This window comes from Pseudorca crassidens, chromosome 1, assembly GCF_039906515.1.
Source record: "Pseudorca crassidens isolate mPseCra1 chromosome 1, mPseCra1.hap1, whole genome shotgun sequence".
Classification (NCBI taxonomy): Eukaryota; Metazoa; Chordata; class Mammalia; order Artiodactyla; family Delphinidae; genus Pseudorca; species Pseudorca crassidens.
This window is the reverse complement of record NC_090296.1, coordinates 149,395,601-149,415,528: the sequence shown is the minus strand read 5'-3', so window position 1 is coordinate 149,415,528 and position 19,928 is coordinate 149,395,601. Positions and strand designations below refer to the sequence as shown.

Below are 19,928 nucleotides of genomic sequence, written 5' to 3'. Positions count from 1 at the left end.
GTCATCTGAGGGCTTACAGTCTGCATCCAGCTTCCCTTCCTGCTGCCCGGCCAGCCCCGCTCTGCCTCGCCGTGTCTCTCTGGCATTTATGGTTAGATCACCCACCCTCAGCAGCTGGTCCTGATGATGGTGAAGGGCAGTCTCTGCTTGTCTACTGTATTGACCTGCGGGCTGAGTACAGGGACTTAAACACCACTGGTGTTTGCATAATAAGGACTGTACTCATCTGATGACTGAGTGGAACACTCATTGTGGGCCAGAGGCCCAAGATCTGGGTGCTTTCCTCCAACCCTACGAGAGGCAGTGCTGTGGAATGGTTCTCCCTGACCACGTCTGTGCACAGACTCAGAGGACGCTAGGGAAACTGCTGCGTAGTGTGAGCCATACTCGTACGTGCATTGCCACATTGACCTACTAACCGTTTCTTGGACATGATCTCATGAGGCATGAGTACATGGGTTGCATCACTTACAGATGCAGCGGGGGTGGGTCAGAGTGTGGCTCACCCAGCTTCACAGGTGAGCAAAGAAGGGACCTGGATGTTCTTGTGTTCCAGCCTCAGCATTGTGTTCAACCTTATGCCACAGTTGTGCAGGGATTTTCTCAGCTGCTTGAAACCACTGTCCGCTGAAGGGCCCTCAGTTGATAAATGTGGGAAGTGGTACTGAAGGAGGGTCCAGGTCACACAGAGGAGGAACTGGCAGAACTGAGACCGTAAGCTTTGTGTCCCACATCCCTGACACATGCCTTCACAAAGCAGATTCTTCAATTTAATAGGGGCGAATTCCGTTCTCTTCTGGAAGAGATATGCAGAGGATTCTGAGAACCACTGTTGGTTCAAAGTGAACGTTATCCCTTTAATATGCAATTCCCAACTTTCATTCTCTGTCATCTGCTCATCTCCACATCTGGCCCCTGGATCTAGAAATAGACAAAAATAATTTTGTGACGTGTAATGAACTTAACCCTCGATGTGTATTTGACACATCCTTCAGGCCAGGAAGTGGCCTGGAAAATACAGAGGGTTTACTTGATACAGTGTAAGTCACCAGAAGGTTCTTTCTTCTCAGAATGCCTTTTCTATAGTCCAAGCCTCCTTTTAGGATAGAAAGCAGAGGAAATGAACTTGACTGACACAGCTTTTCAGAACAAAGGGATGCTGTGGCCTGATACTGCTGGGTCGAAGTTCCCAGCAGAGCCTCCGCCCAGTCAAGAAAGCCAGGCCCTTTCTCGTGCCAGCCAGGGTCACGGCCACCATTCTGTCCTAGGAAGCGGCAGAAGCACCCCTGCACCCTTGCCTGGCATCTCGTCCTTTTCCCTACCCTGCCCCCCTTGGAGTCACATCCACAGGACATCACTGTCCTCTGAGAAGTACCAACAGGGCAGTCGGTGAGGGACCACCAGCCATCGTCAGGATCTTTTTGTCCCCTCAGAAGGGTTCTCTTGCCATTCAGGTCTCCTCCCCAGGATGAGAGCCACTGTTCCTGGTACCACCATGGCTTCCTAGGCCTTCTGACTCGATACCATAGCTGTGACTGGGCTTTCAGCCTCTAAGATGAGTCAACAGGTCGTATGACAATGTGTGTGGTCCCGGCTCTGAGATCTAGGTGGTCTCCCCACTTCCCAGGCCCAACCAGCCTCTCTTCTCCCCTGTCCCCCAGCCATGCTGGCCAGTTTCCTGCCAGACCCTGGATCTAAGGTAGACCCGTGGGAGAATGGAAAGGTCAACTATGTGTCATTTGTATGGTCAAACCAGTCAAACCCATAGCAGAGCTCCTAAGTCAAAGTTCTTCCCCTCCAAAAGCTCCCTGGGTGTATTCCCTCTTGGGATACCCCAGAGCCAGGAAGAACAAGCCCAGAGGAGACAGAGCCCAGAGGACCCCAGATGCCACCACCGCCAGTCTCAGATTTGACGTGTAAATGGTTTCAGGCTCTCCTTCCTGGCTTCTCCATACCCTTCTCCTGATGTCTTTGAAGGGCTGGATCTGCCTGACGCTTCAAGGATATTGGTTGTGACCTTGGGGTTTTGCTCTGCTTGGGTGGTCTGTTTAGCTTTAGTGACACAGAGAAATCGTCAGGATTGGGAATGTGGGAATGAGGGTCATAATATCCTCCCCCCATTCCCCCCACCGCCAGAAACTTGAAAGCAGTCACTTAGGCAGCCAGTCCAGACCTTGGGTGGGGGGAGGACGGTGTACCTGGGAGAGCCTGTGCAGCTTTCCGTGGTCAGCTCACCCACGAGCTCAGTCTGCCCCGCTCTGTGCTGGGCCCTTCCTGGGTGGTGCGTGCACAGGGATGAATCCCACATTCTCCTGCCCCAGAGCATGTCCTAGGGGAGTTTTCCACCAGCCGACACTCTGCTCGTCTTCATTGATATCATTCACCAGGATCCAGTATCACACGCCCCGCCCCCGTGACCTCCCGCCATGGGGCAGTGGGCAGCAGTCAGGGGAACCGTGCAGTGGAATTCTTCTGAAGAAAAACAGTCATCACCTGTCGCCACCACCCCATCCCTCCAATGCAGTAAGTCCCCTACACATGTACCTTCAGGTTGCGAACTTTCAAAGATGCGAACGTGCGTTCGCACATGCAGTCACGTAAGTTAGTTCACGTGTCTGGCGAACATTGTCACGTGTGTGTATCCTGTACAAGTGGTTGTGCTTTCATGTACTTTACTGTATAGTACTGTTTAGAGTACAGTAGTACAGTATCTTTATTTCAAACCCAGGAGGTCCAGAAGCAAACATAAAAGCAGCAGTGATGTAGCTGGTACTGTACTTTTCAAGGTACCGTACTGTAAGATTAAAAATGTTTTTTTTTAATTTTTTGTGTTTCTTTTTTACGTAGTATTTGTGTGAAAAGTATGATAAACCTATTACAGTACAGTACTATACAGCCGGTTGTGTTAGTTGGGGACCTAACTTTGTTGCACTTATGAACGCGCTCTCGGAACGGAACTTGTTTGTATGTAGGGGACTTACTGCAAAGGCAACAACGAAACCAGAACTCAAACCCCGAATTGTCCCTGCAAAGTCAGCAGCCCAGGCCCTGCGATTGGCAGGCCGTCTGCCTGCTCCACAAGGTCTCCTTCCAGAGGCCCTGGCTCTCTTCCGACAGGTGGGTTGCCGGGAACAGCAGGGTTATGATGGGTTGCATGGAGTCTTTATGGCCGTTGCTCCTGCCCATGTCCCGGTCACGGGAGGACCAGCCCCCCCTCACCCCGTCCGCCATCTCCAGGGCAGTCTTCCTGAGGCCCTCTTCCCGCCAGCGCCTTTCCTCTGAAAGCCCGTTGGCCTTTCCTTTCCCCGGTAGCTGCGGGGCTGCCTTTAGGATCCTGAAGGCGGCACGGAGGGGCCCTGCCTGCTCTGAGCCTCCTCCCAGAACGCCCGTTTCAGGACCGTCCCTCGTCGGGGCTATGGGTGGGGATGGGCGGAAGCAGCTTGGCCGGCGCTTCTTGCAGTCCAGGACCGATTCCTCTCTCTCTGTTGCTTCATCTTCTGTCCTCTCCTTGTGCATTTTCCCCTCAGGCCTCGTGGCCAGGACAGCCCCATTGCTTACTGCCAGGACCCTGGTTCTGCAACCCAGCCAGCTGTTTCTCAGCCCCCAGCCCGAGCTGTTCCCACTCATCCAGCTGCTTCTGCAGGGCTCTGCAGCCTTCTCTCACTGCCTGCACTGCTGTTGGCAGCTCCTGCTGGTCTTGGTGCCGAGGGCAGGCTCTGCATCCCTCATCCTCCTTGAAAGATCACCCAGGGGCTGAAGCCCTCTCTGGCCATGCGTGGGTGGCCTGCTGGGTGGGGATCATCTTGCAGGAGGCCAAGCAGTAGAAGCAGCTCTCTGAAATGACCAGCCACCCCTTGATCTCTGCCTGGGCCCCTCCTCTGCCTCGGGGTCAAGTCCAGGTATGGTGGCCCCGGTCCCCTTCTCAGGTGGCCTGATGGAACTGACCACAGACCTCGTGAGGGTTTGACTTGGTGGAGCCCTCCTGGGAGCTCAGCCTCAGAGATTGGGGGTTTTCTCAATAGGTAAAAATGCAACATCTGTTTCCCATCTAACTACTACTCTTTTGGGTGTGGACCGTGATGAAATACACACACTTGCTGTGTTCGCCGGCATCTCTGGGGCACAGTGGGAGGGCAGTGCCGTGCCCACCGTCAGCTGCATTAGAGGTAGAAGGTTCCTCAGCTTCTCCTGGGACCTGCTTTGGCAGGAGGCTTGGGCTCATTTGCTTAGACCAGAGGTTGCAAATAGTGGCTGATGGACAACATCTGGCCTGCCTCCTATTTTTCTATGGCCCACAAGCTAAGAATGATTTTTACATTTTTAAATGGTTGGGGGAAAAAAGCCCACAGAAGAATAATACTACAAAATGTGAAAATTATATGCAATTCAAGTATCATTTGATAAGTTGGCACACAGCCAACCCCACTCATTTACATACCATCTATGGCTGTTTTGGGACCATAACCTCAGAGATGAGTAGTTGCCACAGAAACCGTGGCCTGCAAAGCCCGAGATATCTACTTGCTGACCCCTCACGGAAGAAGTGTGCCGACCTCTGGCTTAGATGGTCTGGACTGAGGGGGACTTCTCTGCTTGGGCCAGAGCCTCTGAGCACAGAGTGATGTTCCCATGAGCTCTTGGAGGCTGGGGTCTTCATCTATAAGTAGAGTGTGGTCTCATGATCACCGAAGGCCTCTCCAGCCCAAGCTTTCCATGGTTCTAGGAAACCTCAGTAGCTCCTTCACCAGGAGCTCACCCACTCCGCCCTTCAAGTATCAGGGTCCTGGCAGAAATTGGGCCACGGGGAACGATCCATTTGGTTTTTGGTACCAAGGAGCACAAAAACAATACAGTAATCACTTTGAAAAGAAAACCGACTTTAATGCCTTGCATGTAAACATTGTTACTCCTTTGCACATTTTGTATTTGTGGTCACTCACTGTTTAAAACTGAAGGCACAATGTATTTCTCGCATGATGGATGAATTACATTCATCAAGGAATATATTCAACAGGGAAACCACTTTGTTTCATAAAACTTTTCAAAGGAGATTTTATATCTCTGGAAGGATAGTGATTTCCTTAATCACCTTTTTGTGGGGTGTGTTCCTGGTTTTTTTTCTTCTTTTTCAAGTAAAGGCATGTAAAGAATGAGAAGAATTGCACTTAAAGAATGAGAAGCGTTCTTTTTTTTTGTTGTTCCTGTTTGACAAGATTTCCTGAATGAGAAACGCTGGTCCTTCCCCAGGCGACAGCATGACACTGGACGTCTATAGACTTGAGGGTGTGTAACAATATTGCCTTTCTCTGCTGCGTTTTCCTATGGAAAGTTTACCTCATTGACATTCATCTCTATGTGGAGTCACACAGTCGCATGTGACCGCACCTGAAAACTTGAAGCCAGAGATAGAGCCCCGAGGGACAATACCAGGGCAGAGGGACCTCAGAAAGAGAGAGTTTAGGTGAAGGTGTGCATATGCTTTTGTGTCAGGGAGAGGGTTGGCGGGAATCAGAGATGTCAAAGGGCTGAGAAGTGGGACCAGCAAGCAAGGGACAGAGGGAGGGGTCAAGAGAAAATTGACAAGGGGTGGAGAGGGAGGGGCTCAAGGGGGGGCAGTAATGCCGCAGGAGTGCAAGGGAAGGGAAGTGGAAGAGGTGGGGAGGGAGAGGAGAGGAGGGAGGGGAAGGAAACGTACAGGAGCAGGACGGTGGAGGTAAGCAGGCGGGTAACCAGGAGCTTAGACTAGAGAGGTAAAAAGTGGTGCCTCAAGGAGATTTTACATGACTTTTTCTTTTTTTTTTTTTTACATCTTTATTGGAGTATAATTGCTTTCCAATGGTGTGTCAGTTTCTGCTTTATAACAAAGTGAATCAGCTATACATATATTCCCATATCTCTTCCCGCTTGTGTCACCCTCCCACCCTCCCTATCCCACCCCTCTAGGTGGTCACAAAGCACCGAGCTGATTTCCCTGTGCTATGCGGCTGCTTCCCACTAGATATCTATTTTATGTTCGGTAGTGTATATATGTCCATGCCACTCTCTCACTTCGTCCCGGCTTACCCTTCCCCCTCCCCGTGTCCTCAAGTCCATTCTCTAGTAGGTCTGCATCTTAGGTTCTTCATGACCATTTTTTTTAGATTCCATGTATATGTGTTAGCATACGGTGTTTGTTTTTCTCTTCCTGACGTACTTCACTCTGATGGACCTAGAGACTGTCATTCAGAGTGAAGTAAGTCATGACTTTTTCTGAAGTCCTGGGTGCAAGGTGGCGGGTGGGCAGAGCACATAGCAGGTGGGAACGTCCAAGGCCACCTTCTCCTTGATTCTTTCCAAGTCCTTCTCCCGTGAGGCCACACCTGGACTCTACCTGCAGGTGAGCTGCTGGTACCAGTGGGGTGTGTTCACCCGCTCATGCCCATCCCTCCCGGGATGACTTTTACACTCCCCAAAGCCCACTGTCCAGGGAACTCCCCATCCCTTGGTGTCTGCAGACACAGCAGGTGGCCAGCATGGCTCCTCCTGGCCCTGTGTCCTCCCTCCTGCATTTACCTCCAGGCCGCTTTTCTCAGATGCACAGCGTGCCTCTCCAGCTGCCGGCTCTCCCCCTGGGCTTCCTCCGTCTCTGGGCTGTAGCACTTGCTCCCTTATATTTTGGTTTTCAGTGTTCAGGAACCCTTAGGCTCCAAGATTCAGGGCATAGGAACCGCCCCCCCCCCCACCCCCAAGAAGAGCCACTGTCTGGTGCTCTTGCTTTGGGGACGGCAGAACCCACTGCTGCTGAGCAGGGGCCATTCAGGCTTTTGAACTGGCATCCTTTCACTGCGGGGTCCCCGTCCTCCCTTCCCCCCGCTTCTCATCCGTTCCACTTCCTCCCAATCCAAACAGCAGTGCCTCCTGTGCGTCTTTCTCACCACACTCCTCTGTCTCGCGCCTGCTTCCTCCCCTCTTTCCCTCCACAGGGAGCGGGCAGTCATAAAGATACTCTATCCAAGGTCGTTACCGGGTCAGACATGGGTGGTGTGTGGGCTCCAGAGACGGCTTTGAAGCTGCCATTGGTTACTTGCCACTGATTTTGCACCTGAATAACTGAGAACCTTTTATGTGCCCCTTGGAGCAGCACTCAGAGTAAAATTAATTCCTCCACCCATTCATTCATTCACGTGAAATGTATGTACTGAGGGGCCTGGGCGTCCCATCTATGATGCTCTGCACCAGTGAGCAAATGACCTCCATCCAGGTGTCCAGGAAACCTCCACTGTCTTCACCCAAGTCACCCCCTTCCTTCGTCCTTCCCTGTCTCTGCCCAGCTCTCACCATTATAGAGCTTCCCCCTCCTGTCTTTACCCGAGGACGTGGCGGGGGCTTCGTCCAGCCTGGGCGAGCCAGCTGTAGCTGAAGTCCCAGCTTCTCACCAGACAGGCATTCTGTTTCTCGTTGACTTTCAGGCCAGAGGTGGTGTTTTAGACTGTTTAAACTGCTATAACAAGAATACCATAGACCAGCGGCTTAAACAGCAGACATTTATTTCTGACGGTTCTGGAGGCTGGGAAGTCCAAGATCAAGGCGCTGGCCTCTTTCCCCCTTGCTGTGTCCTCGTGGCTGGGAGCAGAGAGACAGGGAGAGGAAGCAAGCTCTCTCCTGTCTCTGCTTACAAAGAAACTAATTCCATCACGAGGGCCCCATCCCTAGGACCTAATGACCTCCCAAAGGCCCCACCTCCAAATACCATTCCACTGGGATGAGGGTTTCAACATACGAAGTTTGGGGGGACACAAAGCAGTCTATAACAGGTGGGTACATCACTCAGAAGAGCAGTTAGGATCTGAGCATTCAGCAAGGCTTCCAGGAACCCTGTTCTACGGGACCCAGTTCATCTCAAACATGGCAACAAGGAGAGCATGGCAGTCGTTGAAAGATGTGTCGAGTCCCTAAGAAAAATGAATAGACACTGCTCCCTGCCCTCGGGGACTAGAGACCCATGCTCAGCAAATGACATATTGTAACAGCATGATCTTGCTTCCGCCCCGTGCCTCCAGGGGTCTCTGTCACAGTGCCACCTCCTTAGGGTTTGAGTGAAGGTTCGGAAGTGTTGCTTGCTGGGCGGTTCGGGGAGTCTAAACTCGGCAGTGGTGTTCCCAGGTGACCCACATACCCCAGATCATTAACCATCTAGTGTCCTGGTGGGGGTGCGTTTGCTCATAGTATATGGGTCCTGGCGCCAGAGGTGTTACCCACCCCTTTCACTGTGGCGTCCAGGACCTGGCGTCCACACACAGCTGCGTGCGGTCTGGTTTAGTATATGTGCCACTCTCTGTCAAAAGTGTCCTTGTTTGGATGAGGATTGATAAGGCCACGGTATCTCTGAGACTCTAGTCTGACTCGCTTTGTCCGTCGCTCACTGGGTAAACAGTGTTCACCACGAGTGCGCCGGCTCATTGCCTCCAGAGCCTCTGGACCTTTCCCATGCGTTGCTGCTTGCGGTGTGGGTGTGCTGACACCTCAGTTCCCGGGGCTCTGTGAACTTACCTGTGTGTCACTTCTCACACAGCCACGTGTCCTGGGCTCTTTGCTGGTCCTTCTTCCCTCACATTATCAGGCTCCCTCTTGCCTTTCTCCGTATTCACCGCCTCCACTGTGCCTGGGACCAAATACTAGGTAAGCGTCGGGGTGTGTTTGAGAGGCCGGCACAGCTGTGAGGAGTTCAGGACCAGGTCCTGGTTCTGAATGGTACCAACTGGAGTGACCGGCCCCCTGTGTGTGCAGGGAAGTGGGCCTTCGCTCCCCACGGCCCACGGGCATGGAGAAGTCATGGACTGGGGGTGGGGGATGAGGGGCAGGCCCAGGCCTCTGGCCACCGCTGTCCCTCGTCCCCGCTTCTGAGCTGGCGGCAGCATGTCCCTCAGCTCGAATGACTACTTTCCTAGTATTTCTTGGCTGGAGTTTCACCTTCTCTGTTTCTCTCCTCCTGTTTTTCTCCTCTCCTCTTGTCTGGCCTCATCTCCCCGTTCTTTCCACTTTCCTGAATATTTCAGATTGTTGACCACGTATATTTACTACTGTTCTCATCAGAAAAGAATAAATACTATCTCACCTGGGAAATGGGGATGGTGGTGCTTCTCTCACAGCCCTGCTGTGGGACTCAGCAGGTACTTCATCTTGGAGCCACGCCCCCTTCCCGCCTACCACCCCTTCCCCTTCCTCCAGGGCGAGCTTGCTCAGCTGTAGGTGCTGCGCGACTTCCCACCTGCCGGCCTCTGTTCCACGTCCCAGCTCTGTGCTCTAAGTTCCCAAGCAGCCCGCCCACGGGTCCAGCATCCCACGCCTGCTCCTTCACTTTCAAATCAACCACTTGCATTGTACCCCCATCATAAGAGTACTGTATTCTAAATTGTAACAACTTAGAGATACAGAAAATGGTAAGTGGGAAATAAAAATCACAGGTAATCTGACCATTCAAATATAGCTTTGTCCCCTTTTTAGTGTACTGACCTCAAGACACACACACACATACAGACACACGCACAGAATCTTTCTCTGCTGTATGTGTGTATTAAAGGTGCATTGAATTAAATCCATTGGACCTAATGCTGAATCTCTGAGCATCAAAGTCAACGTTTGGTTGTGTTTGAGGCTGGAGCTGAATATCACCATCGTTGAGTGAAAGCCAGACATTTTACAAAAGTAGGTTTTATTGCTATTTTACTATTATTTATTAGTAGTAGTTACATTGTAAAAGGTTGACATCTGACTCAGAATAATATATGGGCACTGTTCACGGCTGATTGCTCCTGTGTTCATCATGCTGCAGTCGGTGATACTAAATAGATGTTCGTTTGCAGTTGAGTTTGGGGGAGGAACGAGAGGTATCAGGCGGACTTCGTATTTCCCTAACATCTCCTCTTTTTTCTCTTTGTTTTCTTAATTGCATCTAGATTGTTGATGATTTCCTCTAGATCAGCCTGGTGTACTTGATTTTGAAGGTTTTCTCTCGTGCAGTTTGGAGGTAGCAAAGTTGACAAAGCTGGCTACTAATTCATCCTTGTACAGATATGAAAACTTCCAAATAAGAATTTTCCTTGAAAGATGCATGGCCTAAACAGATAAATTGTAAAAATTTAAAATCTCGACAGTTTATTGCTATGAAGGCCAGTATGTATACCAAACAACTCCACAATATTAATTACAGGGCTTCCCTGGTGGCGCAGTGGTTAAGAATCTGCCTGCCAATGCAGGGGACATGGGTTCGAGCCCTGGTCCAGGATGATCCCACATGCTGCGGAGCAGCTAAGCCCGTGCACCACAACTACTGAGCCTGCGCTCTAGAGCCCGTGTGCCACAACTACTGAAGCCTGCGTGCCTAGAGCCTGTGCTCCGCAACTAGAGAAGCCACCACAATGAGAACCCCATGCACCACAACGAAAAGTATCCCCCGCTCTCTGCAACTAGAGAAAGCCCACGCGCAGCAACAAAGACCCAACGCAGCCAAAAATAAATAAATTTTAAAAAGCAGTCTTTCAAAATCTCTAAAAAAAAATATTAATTACAGCATACTCTGATAATCTCTTTTATTCTGCTTTGTATTATTATTTATGGTTCTATAGACATCTTAGCTCAAAAAGGATATAACAGTCTTCCTAAAGGCAACAAGCTAATGCATTCTCCCTTAATATTTGTATCATTTCCCCATTTTCTCTTACATTTAAGTATTTGAAAATTCTTAATAATTGGTTTTGCACGTAAAATTAATAGCTTTCAGCCTATGGCAATGAATTATGACACATTATACTCCTGCAACAATATATTTATAAACCATCTGATAGGGAGAATTGAAACATATATATAAGGAGCCTTTCAATCTTAGTTCGTCTAGAATGCCTATTTACGTTTGAAAGTGAACATTCAGACTTGAACAGTAAGTTTGTGTGGCATGCCTTGTTTTGGGATTGCTGTTGATCTACTATAGATGGAGATGACGATAGCGACCCATGTGATTATAGGGTCATTGATTACCCCCAAGTTCAGGGACGCCAGAAACGATCCTGAAATCGGTATTCCACTGCTCGTCCTTTCAAAGGTCGAGGCATTCGTTCAGAAGCAGGGCAAATACGGTGACTGAAGCTGAATTTTGATGAATCCCTGACAGATGTATGTTCGCCTCTGAGCTTTTGTATCCTGCTCTATGAATGTGTACCCTTAGCATTTTCCTCTAACGTTATTCTTTGAAATCATAATATTTAATGGCTGAGTGTTTTTTATCTGTGTGGGTATTCCATAATTTATTAGCTTTTCACTTTATGTCAGATGTTTGAGTTCATTTGGTTTCTTTTCAACTTCAAACTGTATTTGGACAGTCAGAACGCATGCGAGTCATTCCTTTCTTCCCTTACCCTTCATATCCTTGGCCGCCGTGCCAAGGCCTTGGCAGTAATCAAGAATTGGCCTCTTCCGTTTCGTACAGGAAGGTCTCTCACGTATATTCATGTCTCCTCCTGCCTCAAAGAGTTTCCTTCAACCACAGCCTGGATTTTAACTGAAGATCCCTCTAAGACGCTCTCAAGGGCAGCCTGTCCACTGACAGACCCCGAGCCTACAGCCCAGGGGACCTGGCCTGTCTTCTGCCTGACAGATGAGACCCACTTCCCTCTGATGGTCTCTGGCTGTCGTATTTGACTCAAGCATGGGACAATTCGTGGTGGAGGCCCCGTTGTGGTTATATATATATATATATATATATATATATATATATATATATATATATATATATATACATGTCCCAGAAGGCGGCCAGATTGAGTGTGGAGCTCACTTCTCCTGTCTTCCTCCAGAATCATAACCTCATCGGTAACCTCCCTGCCTTTCTTCCTCTGGGATTGTTGGTTGTCCGTCTTCTTCTTGGGTCTGTGTGTTTTACCCTTTTTGTAAAGTTCAAGGCAGGGATGCAGTGCCTTCAGCCAGGAAGGTGGGCTTGGACACTAGTGGGAATACAGGTGCTAACGCCCTAGTGGGCTCTGGTGCTGTGTCCGTGTTCCAAAGGGCACAGCACTGCCCACTCGGGCCAGGGAGCAGGGCTCTGCGTAAGCCAGCATTGCTAGCTGAGGTGGGAAGGCATCTCCCCAGGCTGCCCTGGGACTGGTTCCAGTTCCCTAATGCCAAACCTGCCTGCTGGCTAGGAGTGACTCAGGCCCACAGCCAGGGCTCTGTGTCCAGGAGGGAGACACGAGCTGATGGAGGAAGGACCTGGCCTCTTCCTTCTTTCCTGGGTCCACTGGCCATCTCTTCCCATGTCTACCACCTCCTGCCCTGCTGCAGAGACCCCCACCCAGCCCACCTTTGGATGAGGGCTGCCTTACAGAGGATACACGGCTGGTTAAAGTCTAGCAAGGACCTGGGATCAGAGTCCCCTGGCTCTCGGTCTAATGATTTTTCTGTACCTTGTGCTACAAAAATCCCACCCTATGGAGGGCCTTTGGGAGTCATGTGCCCTGCCTTCCTTCCAGAAGTGGAAGGGACCCTTTCTCCCTTGCACATCAGGAGGAATCTTTTTTGATCTCTGCCTGACATGTTTTGATAACAATCTAGAGATTTCAACATACATTGTGGTTGCACAAGAAATCCAAGTCACCAATTTTTCAGAACCTAAGCAGTTAACATTAGAAATTTTGCCGCAAATAAATTGATCAGTATGCAAGACAGTTGTCACGGCTGAATCATGGTCCACAGTTAAGGTAAACAGATCTGTGATGACATTTTCTGAGCGGAATACAAATGCAGCTCATTTCCTCCCAGAGGTTTCTGACATTTCTTCTACACGGAAAACAGATTCTCCCAAGAAGGTGCTGGTCACAAGGAAGAAAGATCTTTGTTTAATCCCTCTGAAAAGGTATGGCTGTGAAATTTTTTATGCTTTCTGCGAAAAGAATTGTTCTAAGAGAAATGAATAGTGACGAGAGCGTTTTTCTTTGGTTAGCTGTCCCTTACTCCCTCCCAACCATGGAGAGACCCTTTTGGGTTTTGTTTATTTGAACGGTCATTAAAATATGATGTCAGGGCTTCTCTGGTGGCGCAGTGGTTGGGAGTCCGCCTGCCGATGCAGGGGACACGGGTTCGTGCCCCGGTCCGGGAGGATCCCACATGCCGCGGAGCGGCTGGGCCCGTGAGCCATGGCCGCTGAGCCTGCGCGACCGGAGCCTGTGCTCCACAACGGGAGAGGCCACAACAGTGAGAGGCCTGCGTACTGCAGAAGAAGAAAAAAAAAATTATGTCATTGTATTGTGAGAGTTTGCATGTCAATAACATTGTTTTGCAACGTGAAGATCAAGGGATATTTTTCTTATTTAGGTTCACATGAAATAGTGGAGGAGGGAACAAAATGTTTTTTCATTTCCTCATGTTCTTTTCATCTGTAATGCTCTCAAGTTTCACATTTTCCCCCAGGTTTTTGCTCCCTATACTGTATTTTAGGAATTCTATACACTGTGTCTGCATCTGAAATGTGAAATAGTCCTTAGCTAGATGCTGCATTGTAAGCTAGATCTGTTTTCTGTATTCAGGTGAAGCTTTCAAAAGCCTCAGCTTGTACTGCAGTTGAAATGAGCTGAAAACCTGCAACTTTGTGTAAGGGTAGGCAGTCATTCCATCCCTGTGTGTAACGGAAACAGCATTTCCTGGGTTGGGGGCAATACTGGCATTTGGGGTGGGACTGCTGTAGATGGAGATATTTCTGTCTAGTTGTGCATTTGTCGTTGGTTATGACCAGGGATCCTGAGCAAGGAGCTATACAAGACGGTTGCATTTGAGGTGGGGGAATAATTCTAGATCCTGTTGGGAGTTGCAGTTGGGGTAAAAGGCCAGAAAGCGCCAGTGACTGGACATGAACAAGAGGGCATGCCCCTCAAAGCAGGGGCATGAATGAGTCTGTTCACCAATTCTGGAGCAATCAAAGGAATACACTCAGGAAAAGGGCATCTTTTATATCGTGCTTCATTCCTCCCTGAAGCGTTTGCTGTCCATTGCCAGGATAGCACAGGTGTGGCCTCCTCCAGGAAGCCTTCTTGGATCTTCCTGGTCCTTCCCACTACCCAGTGTCCAGTCTCTTGCATAGCACACAGCTCTCAGTATGAAATTACCTGGCTCTGGGTCTCCATCACACTCAAGACTGAACCTGTCAGCGGCAGGATGGGGTCTTTTCATCTCTGACCGACCAGCTGGTAGCACAGCTCCTGGCTCAAAATCAGAGCTTTGCAAATGCTGTGTGTAATTGAAACAGGCCCCATTTTCTTACAGCAGCTTCTGCAGAAGGAAGGGATGTCCTGATTAACCCCATTTCTTAGTTGGAGAATAGATGGGGAAACTGAGTCGCATAGCAATGAAGCCAGACTAGAACCAGATGCCTGTTTAGAGCGTGACCCTCTGAATAAATGGACAGAGGAAGGTGTAAGCGATCACACCTCTCCTTTGCTGCAGAGTCCCCATATATCAAGTGTACGGTGTGGTAGATGTAAATATGCAACTGAACCAACCGTATTTTTCTTCCTCCTCCAGAAATTTTTTGCCCCATGCAGTCTCAGTGTAGGAGGATCAGGTGACCAACGCTTTTTAGAGTCTTCCTTTCTGGGCTCTGACAGTGACACATCATGTATTTTGAGGCAGTAACATCATCTCCTTCCTCCTGAATGCCCTCTGGGTGGCTCCATCATTCAGGCCCTGTTATCTGTCATCTGGACCGCTGTGACCTTCATTCATTCACAGGAGAAGTACAGGTACAGTAAGAATGAGTCACCAGGGACCAGACCTAGAATGGGAGGGGAAGGGATTGGCCAAGGACAGACTTCCTTGGAAAAGTGATGTTTGAGCTGAATCTCAATGACCGTTAGGAGTTAACTTGGTGAAGAGATGGAAGAGAGCTTTCTGGCCACAGGACACAGCATGTGCAAAGGCCCTGAGGTGGGAGGGAACACAGTGTGTTCATAAGATTGATAGGGCTGTGTGGCCAGAGCCAAAGAGGTGGGCAGGAGAGGTGGACAGCAGCCTGGCCACACAGGAACTGGCTGATCGTTGCAGGGAACTCCACATTTGTGCTGAGAGCAAAGAGAAGCCGCTAGAGGAGAGAAGTAAGAGGTGGACTGGTCAGCTCAGACTCCTGTGCGAAGAGTGGGAGAGTAGATGCAGAGGGATCAAAGGAGGAGGCCCTGCGATAGGCCAGCAGAGAACCCAGAGGACGGAGAGACCTTTAGGACGTGACAGCAGGACTTGAGAACTGGATTTGGGAATCATCAGCACAGAAATGGTATTGATGCCAGTGCTTGAATGGGTTCACCTGGAGGGAGAACAGAGAGGAGGGAGTGGTGTAAGTGCCTGGAGGCCTGTTGGAGGAGGGGGAGCTGGCCAAGGAGAGGAGAAGGCGGGCCGGAGAGGTGGGAGGGAGGGGATGCGGCCCCTGGCAACCCAGGAGAGAGTGCTGGTGATGGTGAGTGGGCAGCTGCACCCCACAGAAAAGGGCGGGGGCAGAGATGAGACCCCTGAGATGATGCCAGCTCCCTAGCCGGGTGACAGGGACAAAGGCCTGACTGCGGGGGATTGAAGGGAGAATGGGAGGTGAGGAGACCCTGAGGGGAGACCCGAAGGGGAGCAGTGACTTTGCCACATGTGACAACTTTTTTTTTTTTTTTTAATATTTATGTTATTTATTTATTTATTTGGCTGTGCTGGGTCTCACTTGCGGCATGTGGGCTCCTTAGTTGTGGCATGAGGGATCTTAGTTGTGGCATACATGTGGGATCTAATTCCCCAACCAGGGAGTGAACCCAGGCCCCCTGCATTGGGAGCTTGCAGTCTTACCCACTGGACCACCAGGGAAGTCCCTACACATGGCAACTCTTACTTGTACAGTTGACAATTCCTCCTCTGCTTTTAGGATTGATATGCATGTTGACGTGGTGTTCTGGTCTGTAGGATGTGTTCACGTTTCTGTGGCACTAGAGCCTCTCCTTGTTACGTGTGGTCAGCCCTCAACTGCGGGGGAAGTCAAGGTGCGGACCATGACCACCACGCTTCTCTCAGTGGAATTCCTTGCCAGTGCCCGCCTGGGTTGCCCACAGGGAACCAGAGTCAGGTGGGCACGGGTGGTTCATCCGGGATTTCTGGGCTCCCTTGCTGGCTTTCGTGAACCCTCTGAAGGCAGTGTGGAGCTGTGTGGGACCGTGGGGTCCCAGGGCTGTGACGGGGGCACGTGCACCTGCTCAGGTGAGGCTCTCCTGGGTGAGAGCACGGTGTGGTGAGGAGGGAGCCGTGTCCACCTCAGTCCAGGGCGGGGGGTGTGCATCTGTGGAGCCCTGCAGAGACCTGGGAGAGGGGGTGGAGGCACACTTGGGGCCTGTCTGCTGACCCCTCCCTGGGCTATGGGTGGGCCAGCCACTTAAAGGCAGAGCTCGCAGCAGGGAGGCAGTGTGAGGTCAGCACAGGACGAGGACCGCGGCTCAGGCTGCCCGGGTGTGTGGCAGCCCCCGTGTCTCCCTGTAATAACATCACCCTGGGGGGCATTTTGCACGTGGGGCTGCAGAGGAGTCAGTCCCGTGTCCACCCCCCTCTTCTGTGGCCCACTGTCACCCTCCCTGCACTCCTTTGAGACAGAGCCATAGAAATCAAATCACAGAAGTGACCTAATTCCTTGCCGTAAGAAAATGATTGTAAGTTTTGTATGTGTCTGTGTGTGTGTTTTACTTAGCAAACGCTTAGAAGTGCTTACTGTGTGCCAGACATCATTCTAAGTGCTTTATGGGTACTAGCTTTTTTAATCCTCATAGCAACCTCATGAGGGATTTACTATTTCTTATTATGCCCATTTTATAGATAGAGGACTGAGGCACAGAGAAGCTAAGTTTTGCTCAAGGGTTATGTAAAAATACACACACACACAATGTCTGCTTTAAAAAATATTCTTTTCTTGGGGGAAAGTCAAAGGGGAAAGGAGAAATAACTTCTGCCAGGCATCTGTTATTTTTATTTTTTATTTGCCAGTCTTCTTTATTTTTTTTTTAAACGACAGAAATTTATTGTCTCACAGTCTGAAGGCTAGAAGTTTGAAATCAAAGTGTCAGCAGGCTTGGTTCTTTCTGAAAGCTCTGAGGAAGACTCTTTTCCATGCCAATCTCATTGCTTCTGGTGGTTGCCCACAGTCTTTGGCATTCTGTGGCTTGTAGACTGCCAGGCGTCTTAAATGAGGGATCTTCCTTAATCCCCACAGTAACTGTGCATGATGTGGGGATATTCCTTTTTTTATAGATGAGGAAACTGGAGCTTAGGGATAATGAATAGCTTGCCCGTGACCCCAAAGCATGGACATCTCCTGCATGTCACGCAGCTTCCACATGGGCCTGTGATTTAGAGTCTAGATGTTACAGCGTCTCTGGTTGCCCCCACCCGACCTGGGGAAGGGGTCTGCTGGCCGCCCAGCCTCTGCCTGAGCACCTTGAGGGGCGAGGGCCCAGCAGGGGGTGGCTGAATGGCGAGAGCCCGCTCTGCTGCTTCGCAGTCATGCGACCGAGGCATGGCCCTGACCTCTCTCTGCCCAAGTTCCCTCGTCTGTAAAATGAGTTGACTTTATACCTCTCTTGTAGGCTGGATGTAAAGCACACGTGAAGAGCTAGGGACATAGCGAGCACTCAACATAAATCTTATTACCTTTATACAGAAATATTTTACATATTTTTGTATAGGATGTTTATCATTATTATTAAGCCAGTCCATTCCATTGTTGGACACTCTTGTTATTAAAAAGGTATCCCCTTCCTTTATCTCTGTCTCATTCGTTCACTGCTTCTAGCTCTCCAGCTATATATGCTTTCGACTGTGGCTTACAATGAAACCCTTTAAAAATACGTATTTCTCTGTTTGTGGTCATTAAATTAACACATCATTAGATTAATGTTAAATTAACACATGTTGTTGAAGAAAAAAACCTTGTATATTCAAAAACAAAAAGAGCTTTTAGGAGAAAATGAAACCCACCTGTCATTCCCACAACAAAAATAGCCAAGTTTAACACATTGGTGTACTTGTATCTGCCTTCCGGTCTTTTTCTGTGCATATATGAAGTACATACACACACACACACACACACACACACACAGCTGTGGCATCCTTTTGTGAGGCATGGGTAACTTAATGTCTCTTGACACATACTGCCAACTCATCCTTCACAAAGGCTGTGTTCATGTACACCCCCAGGGGCAAGGTATGACCATGGCCACATTGTCACCCAGTAGGTATCCAACTTGATTTCCTCTCTGCTCAGTGCTACGGTCAAGGTTCCACTTTTCTTCCTTTTGGAGTGAAATTCAATAGCCCTGGAGCAAATCAACAATGGGCTTATGGGGCTACTTTCCATCTAAATGTATAATACCAGGCTCTGGGACTTTCCTGGTGGCACAGTGGTTAAGAATCCACCTCCCAATGCAGGGGACACGGGTTTGAGCCCTAGTCCGGAAGATCCCACATGCTGCAGAGCAACTAAGCCTGCACTCTAGAGCCCGCGAGCCACAACTACTGAGCCCGTGGGCCACAACTACTGAAGCCCATGTGCCTAGAGCCTGTGCTCTGCAACGAGAGAAGCCAATGCAAATGAGAAGCCCTCACATCGCAATGAAGAGTAGCCCTCACTTGCTGCAACTAGAGAAAGCCTGAGAGCAGCAGTGAAGACCCAATGCAGCCAAAAAAAAAAAAAAAAAAAACCAGGCTCTGCCTTGGAGACCCTCACCTCTGAGTGAGGGTCTCACTGGGTGACCCTCACCTGGTGAGTGACCTTCCTCTGGCCACCTTTCCTGGGTGGGTGTCCTAGGAGATTTGGTAACTTACATTCGAGTCATATGAAAAAGTTGCCAGATCTGGGGAGCAGTTGTCATTTTTCCAAAGAAGGCTGACAGCTGATCACATTGGTAGATATGAACATAGATTACAGATGAGAGAGACATGTTTTTTATATTTTTATTTGAATGTATTAAGAGTGGCTCCTAAAAGACATTAGAGAAAAGTTTAACCTTTAAAGTGAATTTTAGTCTCATCGGTTGCATCTTTCACTGGTTTGTTTCGTATCTAAAACTCTATTTTAGTTACCACAATGGCATTTGATAAAATGAGACATCCGTTCCTTGAGAAAACTAAGAAAATGGGATAGGAGCAGATTTCCTTGATGTCGTAAAGCATATTTGTCTTAAACCAGCAGGTCATTACAATTAAATTCAAGGGCCAGGCAAGTTTGCTTACCATCACCATAATCATGATAATTTTAATCATTGCTTCCTGAGAGTTTTCTTCCCTCCCAGGCGCTGTGTTAGGCTCTTCATATACATTATCCTTAATTTTTAAAATGATCCTTTGAAGTAGATTATTGCTAGGAACTGTTCGAGTTGTGATTTGAAACCAGGTATGTTTCACTGCAAAGCTCTGTGGCCTTTCTGGTACCCAGTTATTGGTCATTATTATTGAATATTCTGGAAGTTCTGACCAGTGAAATAAGACATGAAAAGAAATTAAACCTTTAACTATTTAAAGTGAGAAAATAGTATAATTATTTGTACCCCATAGGATTTGTAAAATTAGAAAATTCAGAAGAATTAATGATGAATCATTACAACAATTTTAAAAATTTGGTGAAATGGCAGGACATGTGGCAATGGCCCTAGAAACTCTGTAGCCAGATTTTGAAAGCATAATACGTACATAGAACAGCAAGGGAGGGGAGGGCAACACCTATCTTAGCTGCTGGTCAAATCAGTTGACATCAAGCATGACAGAGTTATCGTAGCACAATTATCTTCATAGCTAGTAACCAATCAGAAAGTAATCTGGGAAAGGAGATCTCATTCACACTAGTAGCAATGATCATAATACACAACACAACATCACATCGTAATAACATCACAAAGTAC

General features: G+C 49.1%; 1 protein-coding gene across 7 annotated transcripts in view; it reads left to right on the top strand.

Annotated features, from left to right (window-relative positions):
• ARNT2 (aryl hydrocarbon receptor nuclear translocator 2) overlaps window positions 1-19,928 on the top strand; it is a 199,352-nt gene that overhangs the window by 24,133 nt on the left and 155,291 nt on the right. For 2 of the 7 annotated variants that reach the window (XM_067698648.1, XM_067698642.1), the window contains exon 1: window positions 2,388-2,523. The exons of 2 other annotated variants lie outside the window; for them this stretch is intronic. In XM_067698648.1, the coding sequence (XP_067554749.1) occupies window positions 2,427-2,523 (97 nt within the window). In that variant the 5' untranslated portion in view covers window positions 2,388-2,426. Of the gene's footprint in view, window positions 1-2,387; window positions 2,524-12,797; window positions 12,884-14,631; window positions 14,763-19,928 lie in introns of those variants that run through there. 3 more of the 7 variants (XM_067698646.1, XM_067698644.1, XM_067698664.1) reach the window with 3 other exon arrangements.